This window comes from Cucumis melo, chromosome 6 (genome assembly GCF_025177605.1).
Source record: "Cucumis melo cultivar AY chromosome 6, USDA_Cmelo_AY_1.0, whole genome shotgun sequence".
Lineage (NCBI taxonomy): Eukaryota > Viridiplantae > Streptophyta > Magnoliopsida > Cucurbitales > Cucurbitaceae > Cucumis > Cucumis melo.
The window spans coordinates 30,311,919-30,325,812 of NC_066862.1; the positions used below are offsets into that span (position 1 = coordinate 30,311,919).

General features: G+C 32.7%; 1 protein-coding gene across 1 annotated transcript; it reads left to right on the plus strand.

The window, feature by feature from the left end:
• The first annotated feature begins 1,793 nt into the window (after positions 1-1,793).
• On the plus strand, positions 1,794-5,655 carry LOC103490950 (probable LRR receptor-like serine/threonine-protein kinase At1g12460). The gene is made up of 2 exons (XM_008450709.3): positions 1,794-3,862; positions 3,974-5,655. Exons 1-2 carry the CDS (start codon positions 2,700-2,702, stop codon positions 5,457-5,459), a joined length of 2,649 nt encoding a protein of 882 aa, XP_008448931.1. The 5' UTR covers positions 1,794-2,699; the 3' UTR covers positions 5,460-5,655.
• Positions 5,656-13,894: the final 8,239 nt, after the last annotated feature.

Consider the following 13,894-nt stretch of genomic DNA (forward strand, 5'->3'; position numbering starts at 1 on the left):
AAGAACTCTATGAAATATTATTTCTAAGGTTCATTTAATAGTGAGCTTTTATTAGCCTATTGATTGGAATTCATCATTTGTAATTACTCCTTACTATTTCTCAATAATCAAACCCCACAAAAGTTTTCAAATTGAGTATATAAAAATAAATATGGTCCTCTAATTATAATATATGTGTGTCACATAGGTTGGGTCCAAACTTTTATGAATGAATATGGACTCCTAAACAAAATAATTTAAATCAGTATGATTTTATATAATAGCATTTTTGTCTTAGGTTCTTTGGAAACTATTTTCAAAATAGTTCCAAAAAAGAAAAAATAATAATAATAAAGAATTGTTCTAAATAGTTTTTCAATTGACTTTTTTTTTTATATATATATATAAAAATATTTAAAATTCGTTAATGACTATATCAATTAATAAAAATATTTTTTTTAAAAAAAATAAAAGTAAAAAGGTTAATGAAAAATTGGAAATTAAAATAGTAATTAAACCATATTGATTTAATTAATGGAAGTATGGAAGAGAAGAGGCAATCCAATATGACAAAACAAGTACATCAAATAAAAATATATTAACACATAAAGAAATTTATTATTATTAATCTTTTTGCTTTTTAATTTTGGAGTACGTTGACATGTTCTCACCTTTTTCAATTATTTTATTTATAATAATGCAATTCACAACTGGAATATACTCTTTCTTCATTTCTTTTCTAAAATCCCATTAATTAATTATATATATATATATATGTAAGTGGTCAATGGACAATTTTGAAAACTTGTGTCCCCATCTTGCTTTTAATCTAAGATTTGAAATGTGATGTCTCAAATTTAGTCTATAAATACTAATTTGATTAAATAATACAATCAAATAAACTAAAATATTTATTTATATAAAAATATTTTAAATTCTATAATTTGTTCATTAATAATTTTGTTAAATAATCTTTAACAAGTTAACATTTTTTAATTTATATATTAATATTAGATTATGCATTTGTTGGTTGTGTTTGAATGACCATTCAATCGGCGGTTCAAATTTTTATACTCTAAATATATTCAAACAAATTATTAACTACATAGTATAAATAGTTAGAATAAAAGGTTTTGAAAAGTTTTAACTCATTAACTTGTAAAAAGAACGATATGGAAATTTATTCGACACAAGATTAAAAGTTCAAACTTACGGAAACTAGTTTAGGAATTTTATCGAAAGATAAATTATTTTAGATGGTAAAACTTCTAAAATTATTTACAAATATAACAAAATATCACAATGTATCACAAGATAAACAACTATTTCTGTCTATCATATTCGATCGTGCATAGATTATGATATTTTTATAAATATTTTGAATTATTTTGTTTGTATTTAAAAGTTAAAAAAATAAAATAAACACAAGAAACCAAAATTTGTAATACAATCATAAGAGTTATGGATTAATACAAATAACAAAATACATATTTGATAAGTTTTGAAACGAACATTTTAATTGATTAATGATTCTACTGTTCTAATAACAGTTATTTGGATGAATTTTGTTAATTACACCATCTTTTAAGTGAATACATATATTTCAATAACCAATCTATCAATTTCTAAGATTTTAGAGACCAAATGGAGAATGAGTTCAAACTCAACTCAAACGTACAATTTAACTTGGAAGAAAAAGTGGGAAAATAGAGGGAAAATGTGAAGGGTTGGACTTGGTCCACACAAGTTCATTTAAGTGTGACAATAAAGAACACAGCCAAATTGTGAGTTTCTTCTCTCATCAAGATCAAAAATTGTTTAACAAAATGGCTTGTAATTCCCTTTTCCCTTTTTCCCTTTTCCCCTTTTTTCCTTCACCTTCTCCACATACAATTTACAGTACAGACAAATCACTTGGTTGAGTTGGGTTGGTCCCTTGGCTTCTCACTCACTTCCTTTCATTTCCTCTTCCCTTTCCTTTTTCTTTCATTTTCCTTCCTCTGCTGTTTTAATGGCGACCCTGGTTTTGGTTGTTTGGTTGTTGAGATGGAATAAATGTTGCATTTTAAACACATGGCCCTACACTTACACTCTGGGTTTCCATTCTTAATCTCACCTTTTTCCCCACTTCTTTACATTTAACTAAAACAGAGGAACTGAAGAAGAAGAAAAAGAGGAAGAGGAAGAAGAACAGGAAGAGAGAGAGTGTTTTTGTATTTGTAAATGCCTCTCATCTCTCATCCACGTGCTTCAACCAACCGCTCAATTTCTTTCTTCTTTTTCTTACAGGTTCTTCCATTCCACTTCATTCATTGATTGTTGTTCTCTTTCTTTAATTCCATTGCCGTGAAATCAATGGCGTACGACTCTTCAATCCCATTTCTGGATCTTCATTTCTACTCTTTTCTGATGAAATCTGGGTGAGGTGTTGAATCATTATCAGATTTAAGTGGATTGGATTTCTGAGTACTTCTTGCATTTCTGATCTGTGAATGCGATTGGATTTTTGTGTTCTTTTGTTACTTTTTCTTCAGGGTTTTGTGTAATTTCTGTTGTGGGTTTTTGGTAGAAATGTTAGTGGTGTTTACTGTTTGGATTATCTTACAAACCCAGATCGTGAATTGATCTAAATCGGATTCCCAAAATGCCAAATGGGTAGTTAGATTGCTCCATGTAGTTGATAAAGGATAGAAAAGAAGAAATCTTTTTACTTCCCGAGCATGAGAAAGGTTAATCAGCTTTGTCTTTCTCATGCTCTTCTGTGCTTCATTCTATGTCTCGTTGGATTTTGCTCTGCTGTCACCGAGAAGGACATTTTGCTTCAATTCAAAGATGCTGTTACAGAGGACCCGTTTAATTTCTTGAGAACTTGGGTTGCCGGCGAGGATCATTGCCGGAGTTTCAACGGCGTGTTCTGTAACTCCGATGGGTTTGTGGAAAGGATTGTTTTATGGAACTCTAGCTTGGCTGGAACTTTGTCGCCTTCCTTGTCGGGATTGAAGTTCTTGAGGACTTTGACATTGTATGGAAATAGATTTACTGGTAATATTCCGATCGAATACGGCGCCATTGTTACACTATGGAAGTTGAACTTGAGCTCCAATGCGTTTTCGGGTTTGGTGCCAGAGTTCATCGGCGATTTGCCGAGCATTCGGTTTCTGGATTTGTCTAGAAATGGCTTTACTGGGGAGATTCCTTCAGCTGTGTTCAAGAATTGTTTTAAAACTAGATTTGTTTCATTTTCTCATAATAGATTTTCAGGTGGGATACCTTCAACAATTTTGAATTGTTTGAGCCTTGAAGGCTTTGATTTCTCTAATAATGATCTAAGTGGGAGCATTCCTTTGCAACTCTGTGCCATTCAAAGATTAGAGTATGTTTCCGTGAGAAGCAATGCACTATCTGGGAGTGTCCAAGGGCAGTTCTCTTCTTGCCAGAGTTTGAAACTTGTGGATCTGAGTAGCAATATGTTCACCGGGTCACCGCCGTTTGAGGTTCTCGGATTCCAAAACATCACTTATTTTAATGTCTCATATAACAGGTTTAGTGGGGGAATTGCAGAGGTGGTGAGTTGCAGCAATAATCTCGAAGTTCTTGATGTTTCAGGAAATGGTTTGAATGGAGAGATCCCTTTAAGCATTACAAAGTGTGGGAGTCTTAAAATATTGGATTTTGAATCTAACAAGTTGGTTGGGAAGATCCCTGCTGAACTAGCAAATTTGAACAAGCTTTTGGTGCTTCGGTTGGGTTATAATTCGATCACCGGGACAATTCCAGCCATTTTTGGGAACATCGAGCTACTTCAGGTTTTGAATTTGCACAGCCTCAATCTTGTTGGAGAGATTCCTAATGACATAACGAGTTGTAGGTTTCTTCTTGAGTTGTAAGTCCTATGAAAACCTCAAACAACATTGTTTTCAATTCATCTCCATGTTGTGTAAATTCAACTTGAATTGTTCCTCTAATGATTTTATTTTTTCTTTTTAAACTTCAGGGATGTTTCTGGTAATGCATTGGAAGGTGAGATTCCTCAATCTCTTTACAACATGACATACCTTGAAATCCTTGATTTACACGATAACCATCTGAACGGAAGCATTCCATCGACGCTTGGGAGCCTCTTGAAACTGCGGTTTCTGGATCTATCTCAAAACCTGCTGTCTGGTCCGATACCTCGTACTCTTGAAAATCTCACGTTGCTGCACCATTTCAATGTCTCTTTCAATAACCTTTCAGGCCCCATACCTTCCGTAAATACGATCCAAAATTTCGGGCCTTCTGCATTCTCAAACAATCCTTTTCTTTGTGGTGCTCCCTTGGATCCTTGCTCTGCAGGTAACACCCCTGGCACGATTTCCACGTCGAAGAAACCAAAGGTTCTTAGTCTATCTGCAATCATTGCAATCATAGCAGCAGTTGTGATCCTGGTCGGGGTATGCGTGATCTCCATTTTGAACCTAATGGCTCGGACGAGGAAGGCAAGGAGCACCGAAATCATTGAGAGTACACCGCTTGGTTCAACCGATTCAGGCGTCATAATTGGGAAACTGGTTCTTTTCAGCAAAACTTTGCCTTCCAAGTATGAAGACTGGGAGGCTGGCACCAAAGCATTGCTTGACAAGGAATGCCTAATAGGGGGTGGCTCGATCGGCACCGTCTACAGAACAAGTTTTGAGGGCGGCATCTCCATTGCTGTGAAGAAGCTGGAGACTCTAGGGAGGATCAGAAGTCAAGATGAGTTCGAGACTGAAATCGGACGTTTAGGAAACATCAAACACCCAAACTTAGTCGCTTTCCAGGGCTACTATTGGTCGTCATCAATGCAGTTGATTCTATCCGAATTCGTCACGAACGGCAATTTGTACGACAATCTACATAGTCTGAATTATCCAGGCACCAGCACAGGCATTGGCAATGCGGAGTTACATTGGTCTAGAAGATATAAAATTGCACTTGGAACAGCTAGAGCTCTTGCTTATCTTCACCATGATTGTAGACCTCCAATTCTTCACCTCAACATAAAATCAACTAACATACTGTTAGATGAAAACTACGAAGCCAAGTTATCCGATTACGGGTTGGGGAAGTTGCTTCCAGTTTTGGACAATTATATCTTAACAAAGTACCATAGTGCCGTAGGGTACGTTGCACCAGAGTTAGCACAAAGTTTGAGAGCTAGTGAAAAGTGCGATGTGTATAGTTTCGGAGTGATTCTACTGGAGTTGGTAACAGGGAGGAAGCCAGTTGAGAGTCCAAGAGCAAATCAGGTAGTGATTTTGTGTGAATATGTAAGGGAGTTGTTGGAAAGTGGTTCTGCTTCTGACTGTTTCGATCGTAACTTACGTGGCATTGCTGAAAACGAGCTCATCCAAGTGATGAAGTTAGGATTGATTTGTACATCTGAGATCCCTTCAAAGAGACCAAGCATGGCTGAGGTTGTTCAAGTTCTTGAGTCGATACGAAATGGATTAGGATCATAGGAATAACAATGCTGGGATAGAGTTGTAAGGAATGGATAGTAGCAGAAGCTCAAAGCTTTTTTATTTTTCCCTGAGGATTCTTTTGCATTCTTTCTTCTATTGTTTTGTGATTAACATCATCGATCGATCAGGTTGTTCCTTCGTTCGTGAAATATTGTAACTGTTGAGCAATAAAATTCTTTATTTATTGCACTCAGATGGATCATCTTCATCTTTCTAAACACTATGCAATTCCCTCCCAATGTTAGTATGCAAAACTCCATGAAAGTCTTATTTAAGAATGATAGATGACTCATTTTGTTTGAGTTTTCTCTTACAAATAAACTACATATGTTTTATGTTGAATTGGTTCTTAGGTTTCAAAATTAAACAATTAAGTCCGAACATCGGAAAAAAAAACTCGATTTTGATCCCTCAGTTAACATCGTTAATTATTTACGAATGACTAATGTGATAATTTTAATGATAATAAAATAATTAGAATTAAAGTAACAAAATCAATTATTAAGGTTGTTAAGTAAGTTAGAGAATTAAAATTGATTTTACAAATGAATCAATATATAAGTATAGAACAAGAAACAGCATAGAGGAGGAAAGGGAAAAATCTATTCATCTTTATCAAATCTTGAACTCAACATATTCCACAATGAGATAAGTAGATGAAGTTTGGATAGTTGGACAGCCCAATTAGATTGGACACAATGGGCCTACCCAAAAGATTGATGGGCTTAGGTTTAAAGCATGTGACCCATAATCCATGGATATATATATATATGGACACTTTAATAGATATATAGCCTACATTAAAATACAAATTTGATTCTTACATTATGGATAGGAAAGAAATTATAAATATTTAGAATTTTTTTAAACAATGGTAAAAATGTTAAATTGGTGCAAAATTAAACTTCAATTTCTTTTTTAACAAAATAATTCAAAATCTAGAACATTTATAAAATATATGATGTCCAATGAGTTTCCATCAAAAAATTTCTTAAGCTAATTATGAATTAATGAAATAGTTGTAAGAGTATTAGTGAAATGTAAATTTAAAACATTTCAAATCATCCAATAGAAATAAATTAAAAAAAAAACACACACACACACACACAACACAACACAACACAAAAATCTACATGCAAAAATATTACAAAATAAAGAAAGTCATTTATGCATGTCATCTAAAGATTTAGAATATCTACCTTCCTTGCAAACAAACAACTCCTATTTCCATATGTATATTCTAAAATTCTATTTAACTCTATAAGCTTTTTCGATACACTAATTAATGGTCGTGAGATTGAAACCTCTAGAGACAAAAGTCATGCTAATGTCACTTAATCAAATTCACTTTTAGGAGTGAATTTTGTGATTAAAATTGCTATTTAACTTGGTTTGATGCAAAAGACTAAAAAACTAAATCAACTTAAATGGGTTAAAATAAAATGAACTTAATCTACCTCAACTCGTCCAAAATTCTACTTAATATCTTTTAAATATTTTGGATTGTTTAGTTTCTTCCTAACATATCTACCATTAATAACGATGTCGAATGAATTTTTCTAAAAGAGATATTTTGAATACTTCATGACTAAAACGTAGAATAAGTTTAAAAAGATAAAAACTAGGATATAAACTTTTTAAGTCAAAATTATGAGACAACCCTTTTAAGCTTGATAGGTCAATGGGTATCTAACCATTGGAAACTTCTCAAAAGTTAATATAATAAGTGAAGGTATAAAAATATGAATATTATTCAATTACTGTTAGAATCCATAATTTCTTGAAAACTTAACTAAACCTACAAAAAAAATGAAATGGGTGAGTTGTTTTGTTGTGGGGGCATGTGTGTGTGTAAGTATATGTATGGTTCATTAATATGTTTGAAAGTGATTATGCAAATAGAAAAGAGAGATAACTTAGAGACAATGTCAGGCTGAGAAATGGACCATAAATTATTTATTAAATTATCAACTTCAAAAAAATTGGAAACAAAAAGAAGAAGAAGAAGAAGAAAAGAATAGAAATAGAAGAAAAAGTAGGTAAAAATATTCAAGTGAAAACCATGACATTATTTAATTCCACATTTGTCTTATTCATTCAATAGCTTATTATTATAGCATATAAAAAGAAACAATGAATATTTTCTGAAAATCTTTAGCTGCCATCCAATTTAATTCCACATTTAATTTGATGTGTAAGTTTTGAGCAATCTCATCCCATCAACAAACACATTGAAGAAAGAAAGAAAGAAAGAAAAGAAAAGAAAAAAAAAAAAGGACACAATTTAAGTCTACTTTTGAAAACTAGTAGTTGAATTGGTCGTAAAAGTCAATTTTTTATTTGGAGTATAGTTTAAATTGTCGAAACCATATCGATGGCACAAAATTTCTAATACTATCATTTTTACTCGTTTTGAGAATAATTCAAGAAAAAAAAAACAGTCTCACTTAATGACGTGCCAAATCTTGACGGTATGTATAATTATTGGAGGATAGTGAAATTTAATTTAAATAAAAAATTTGGTTGACTAAAGTTTTTTTTTTTTTGGGTTGAAAGTGTTTCTGATTTTAGAAACAAGTTTTAATATTTTGTAGGTGAGTAGTTAATAATGTTGATATTGTATTTAATATGGTAGTATGTTATTGTTAGTGATTTTGTTATTAGAGCTTTTAGTTGAAAAGATATTGGGAAATTTTGATTAAATGTGATGTTTGAAAAATAGATTGATGAATTAATGAGGGCAATGAATGTGTTTACTCAAAAGAAGTTTGAGAACGAATGTTTTGATTAATTTTTGCTTTGTGTTTGCCTTTATGTGGAGGATATCATAATAACTAAAATGCTTACGATTACGAGTAATTTTGTTTTAAGCTTTTTGAGTAAAATAAAATAAATATTTTAAATATAACAAAATGACCGTGAAATTATCGATTCTATTAATGATAGATATTGAACAGTATCTATCTATCGGTTTGTAAATATCAGTGATAGATTCGAAATTTTGATATATTTTATAGTTATTTTCGATAGTTTTATTATTTACGATAATTCTTCTAAATAGCATTATAAGCGATATATATATATATACTTTTAAAAGAGTATAAAGTTAGTTTTTGAAAACATGTAATTATTCGGCGGTGTTTGGTAACTAATTTATTTTCTAAATATAAAATCTACTTATAATTAATTTCTTACCAATGATTTGCATATTTCTTATATATTCAAACTTTAATGAATCTATGATGTGAATTGAAAATCAAATTTGAAAAATTACCTTGTGAAGAGTTAAAAAATGACTCAATTTGGTGGCTTTCGCGAGCAATACACAATTCACATATTTTGCAACATCGGCATTAAAAAGGAACAATCTCGATCTTAATGCTATTAAGCTTACACCAATTATATAAAAATATCTTAAAAGACAATTAAGAATAGACCCATCGAATAAAATTGTGTAAAGAAAGTAGTGATCAAATCCTAACTGACTTTGTATTAAGTTAAGAAGGACTGTTTGTTGCTCGGCTAAGTGCTCTATATTGTTTTCCTTTCTTTACGGAAGAAGATTAAACTCCCTGTAATTATTGTATTAAAAAAATAGATTAAAAAGGTGTCATAAAATAAACTCGTTTGTCATTTTCTTATTTAGCCAACTTTTTTTTTTTTTTGATGTGAAGGATTATATGAAGAATATATATATATATATATATATCCACTTTTGATTTGAGGGGCATCTCATGAGTGAAACCTTTATAGAAAGTATTTGTTTCAACTTTTAGTACTAATATTCCTCAAATCAAACTAATAACCTTTGGTACTTTTCAATTTGGAGAATATAATTCAAAAGGAATCTTCTATTTATATATATATATATATATATATATATATAACCTAATTGGTTAACAAAGTATTATGTGTCACACCAACTTAGTTCAATTCACACATTACTTTTATATCAAATGTTATATTTTAATATATAAAATATTCCTTTTTCTTTTCCTTAAAAAGATCAATAATTTTAATAATTTATTTGACCTTTATTTTCTTTGCATTTTCAAAAATAATAAAATATTGAAACTATTTACAAAATATAGCAAAATCAAAATTCATCAAATTCTCTATTGCACATTTGAAAATTTTGCTATACTTTGTAAATAGTTTCATTTTTTGGATTATTCATTACAGTTTTCTTACCATTTATTTGGGTTTTATTTTATGTTTTTAAATTAAAATGGTTAACCATAACATACAAAAGATAAATTATCTTAAATGACAAAATTAATACATTTTTTATTTTATAAATTAATTATGTAAATTAATAAAAATTAAATTTGTAAATTAATTATATAGGATATTATTTTTAGGCATATTGTGTAAATTAATTATGTAAATTAATTCAATTTCTTCTATGTCCACTCTCTTTTCTCTTTTCTCCCTTTAATACATTTTTTATTTTATAAATTAATTAAAAATAATTATGTAAAAATAAAATTTGTGTTTATAAAATTAGGTTAAATTTTAAATTATTGTGTATGTATTTAACTACCCTAATTTAATAAATTAATATATACTTTCTTGTTATTTTAATTTAATAAATTAGTTTATATATACACATATATATTCATACTCATTTTTAAATACGATCAAATAAAGTATTAATTAATGAAGTTAGTATGAATTTATTTCTTAATGATTTTATAATTAATTAGTTTATTATTGATTAATTCGAATTTAGAATTATTTTATTGATTAATGCATCATAATTATATCCGCCTATCAATTTTTTCTTATCAAATTGCTCTTTAAATCCTAATAATTAATAATTTAATTTATATTATTATTTGATTGTTAAATAATTAATTTCGATATGTACAAAAAAGTTTATAGAATTTTCATGATTACTCTTACAAATAAAACAAAAACAAATTTATTTCTATATACATTTACGTTGTACCAGAACATCTTTAATTCTCAATAATCTTATTTTCATCCAAAATTTTTTAATTCAAACGACCCTTAAAATAATTGTAATTATAGGTTCTAGAAAGTGCTAAATTGTCAAAATGAGTACAACTATTTAAATAGTGTCTGTATTGTCAACCTTAAAGTTAGATTCTCCCATCAACCTATTTAATTTAATGTCTTTTGAAAAAAAAAATGTTGATTCATGCATTATAAAAGAAAACATATGAGCTTTCCCTTTGGTTCCAAATCATCCCAAATTAATTTGGTGAAATTTAAGGATTTTTTTTTAGATAATGCTATTTAAATTATTATGAAATAGGATAGGGGTAAATGTATTGTAAAAAATAGGTGGCGAAGTTGTATACCGAGGCACATGACTACCAGATGTACTGGAAGTCATGTATACGGTAAACAACTTCACCGTCATGTCTGCGACTGACTCATCGATGTTGTAGTCAAGTACGAAGTCATGGACTAGGTACATAACTTCAATTCTTTCTCATTACCTAAAACATTTATCATGTGTAATTATATTTTTCCATAAATAATAATAATAATGTAAAAGGTGAGATTTTTCTAATTAATTTTGAAAAAATTTTTGTTTGTCAAACTTAATTTTTGGTACTCATCAGGTTAGATAACAAGGAAACTCAATGATTTCAATCTATTTAAATTACTTTTTATATATTTTTAAGAGATTTTTTTTTAAATATAAAAATTTGACAAGCTATTTAGTTTGCATATAATAAAATCACAAAATTTATTACAATTGATTTTTTTCATAAAGTGTAAATACTTTATCAAATATTATACTTTTAACAATTTTCCTATTTGTAATTACAACCTCAACTAATTTAGATTTGCATTCTCAAAAGAAAATATTTAAATATTTTCATCATTTTACTTTTAAACTTCATCGCGATAATATATTTCTTTAGAAATCTAGGAATAGTTTTAGGTCACCAAATCTTAAATTTCTTTAAATTTTTTTATAAAATTTATATTTAATATGTCCATTTTAAACTATCAATAAAAATTCAAGATTAAAATCGTAACTTTTGAAATTAGTTATACATTTTTAACGCAAATAATAAGGTTTTAACTTTTTTAATAATAGTTAAATTAGTGCATATATATTCCATTTTTAAAAGAATAATAATAAAAAAAATAAAAAAAATAGTGGTGCATCTCTTTGGTTAATCTAGTCTTCAATTACATGAGTTGTGACTAGAGAAATCGTGTATCAAGCACACGACTTCTCCCACAACATTATTTTGTTTATCTTTTTATAGTTACTTTACTTTTGTCGTTATTTTAAAAAAAACATTATTCTTGATTTGATATATTAGTTCAATAATGAATGGTTTAATGCTTATATATGTGGAAGGGTTGCTTTGAACTTCATCTCTTGCTTGAATGAGAATGTAACGACCCAACTCCTTATGCTGAATCGAAGTCATTACTAAATATAGAACAAGTGGTTTAAGTCTAAAAAATTTTATTAAAAGCATACGGTTCAAGAAATTCATTTATAAAAACATAAACAAGGTGGTCATGCAAAAATGTAAAAACGTTCTGAAATCCTACTCGGGCCCTATCTACATAAAAGATAGTGAAAAATAAAAAGTACTCAAACTCAAATGCTAAAATCTGAAATAAGAAATAAGCGGAAGCGGTAGTCCCTATGGCCCTCCTCGGTCTCACTTCGGGTCGCTCGCCAGCTTGCCCTTGCCCTTGCCCCGTCCTCTACCTGAAAACATAAAATGGAGAGAATGAGTATAAAAATACTCAGTAAGGGACCCACTACTAGTCCCACTAGGTGCCTGTTAACTTCCTGTTAGAGTCCTGATAACTGGTACCCAATCTCTGGCACGTTCCCGAACACGTGCAATCATGCGCTCCCGTAGGAACGTAACTCTGGTCTTCGGTGCCCGGGGACACCTAGGACAGTCGGGATGCGAGGACCCCGTCGAGTCACTCGAGTCATGTCTATATCATGCTAGACTGGCGTCCCGTCGGACCACACAGTCCTCAATAGGTGGTGATCCCGAAGGACACCCATGCAGGTACGACTCTAACAGAATCAAGCTAACAGGTACCCTAATTTGCAGTATACATACACATGGCATCAGCATATAACATGTCACATAAATCATTTCTACACTCTCCGTCCCGACATTCGTCGTAACCATAATAAATCTTGCCACGCATAACAGGCTATAGCACAACTATATCGTCATTTGCATCATACTAACATTTATTTCAGGCATCATACTGTCAAACTCTCAATATGCAACATAGGGCATACACAGTCTCATACTTCAAACATGAAACTAGTAGTAGAATCTCTTACCTGGAGATCTACTTGTCGAGTCCTAACCGCGAGGCAGTACGCTTTCCAAGCGACGAAGTCCTAACTGTTTAATAAGTCAAAATTCGTAAACAGGTCGCCAACGACCAACGGTTCGAGACTCAATTGAATTTAACTTACCCTAGAAGGAGGTTGCAGTGCTCGAGCCCCTACTGAAGGAAATCCCGCGCTGCAGTAATTTCTTGGTCCAAGACGTCCCTTGAGGAAAATAATATAATTTAGATCCAAATTAATTTAACTAACGTCCGAGCATGGAGTCTTACCGGAAAAACCACAATAATTAATTAGCTTACCAAAATATAGGTGGATGGAGCCAATTTAGTCCTGGCGGCTCGGCTGGAAGAAGACAGGACCGGCTCGGCTTGGGCAGACGCGGCTCGGCTCGGTACAGGGATTTCGCGTGCGGCTCGGCTTGCAACAGGGGGAGACGCGGCTCGGCTTGCAACAGGGAAGACGCGGCTCGGCTACACAGAAGCGCGCGGCGCGGCTTCACACGCGGACGCGGCTCTTCGGTTTCGGCTTCGGGCGCGCGGGCGTGGAGCGGCTCCGGGTTCGTTCGTCGGCTGGAGGCACGCGCGGCGGATCGGCTTCGAGTGGCGGCTGCGGGAGACGGCTGGGCGCGGATCGAAGTGGCTCCCTTCGGCTCGATCGGAGCGACGCGGCTGACGGAGCTTCTCGGATCGACGCGGCTGACGGAGCTTCTCGGATCGACGCGGCTGACGGAGCTTCTCGGATCGACGCGGCTGACGGAGCTTCTCGGCTACACAGATCGGCTCGATCGAAGCGACGCGACGCGGCTCGGCTATCCTCCTGATCGGAGCGGCGCGGCGTCGGCGGTCTTCCTTAGGTCGAAACGGCGCGGCGGGTTCCGGCTCGGCTGGCGGCTGCGGATTCGGCTGCAGACGCGCGGAGGATGGCTCGGCTTCCACTCGGCTTGCAGACGCGCGGTGGGTCGGCTCTACTACGGCCGGCTCCGAGGGTTATTCTTTCAGCTGGCGGCGGCGGCGTGCGGCGGCGTGCGGCGGCGTGCGGCGGCGTGCGGCGGCGGCTAGGGTTTCCTCTTCTATTTTTTTTTTCTTTCTTTTCTTTGGGAAGGTGA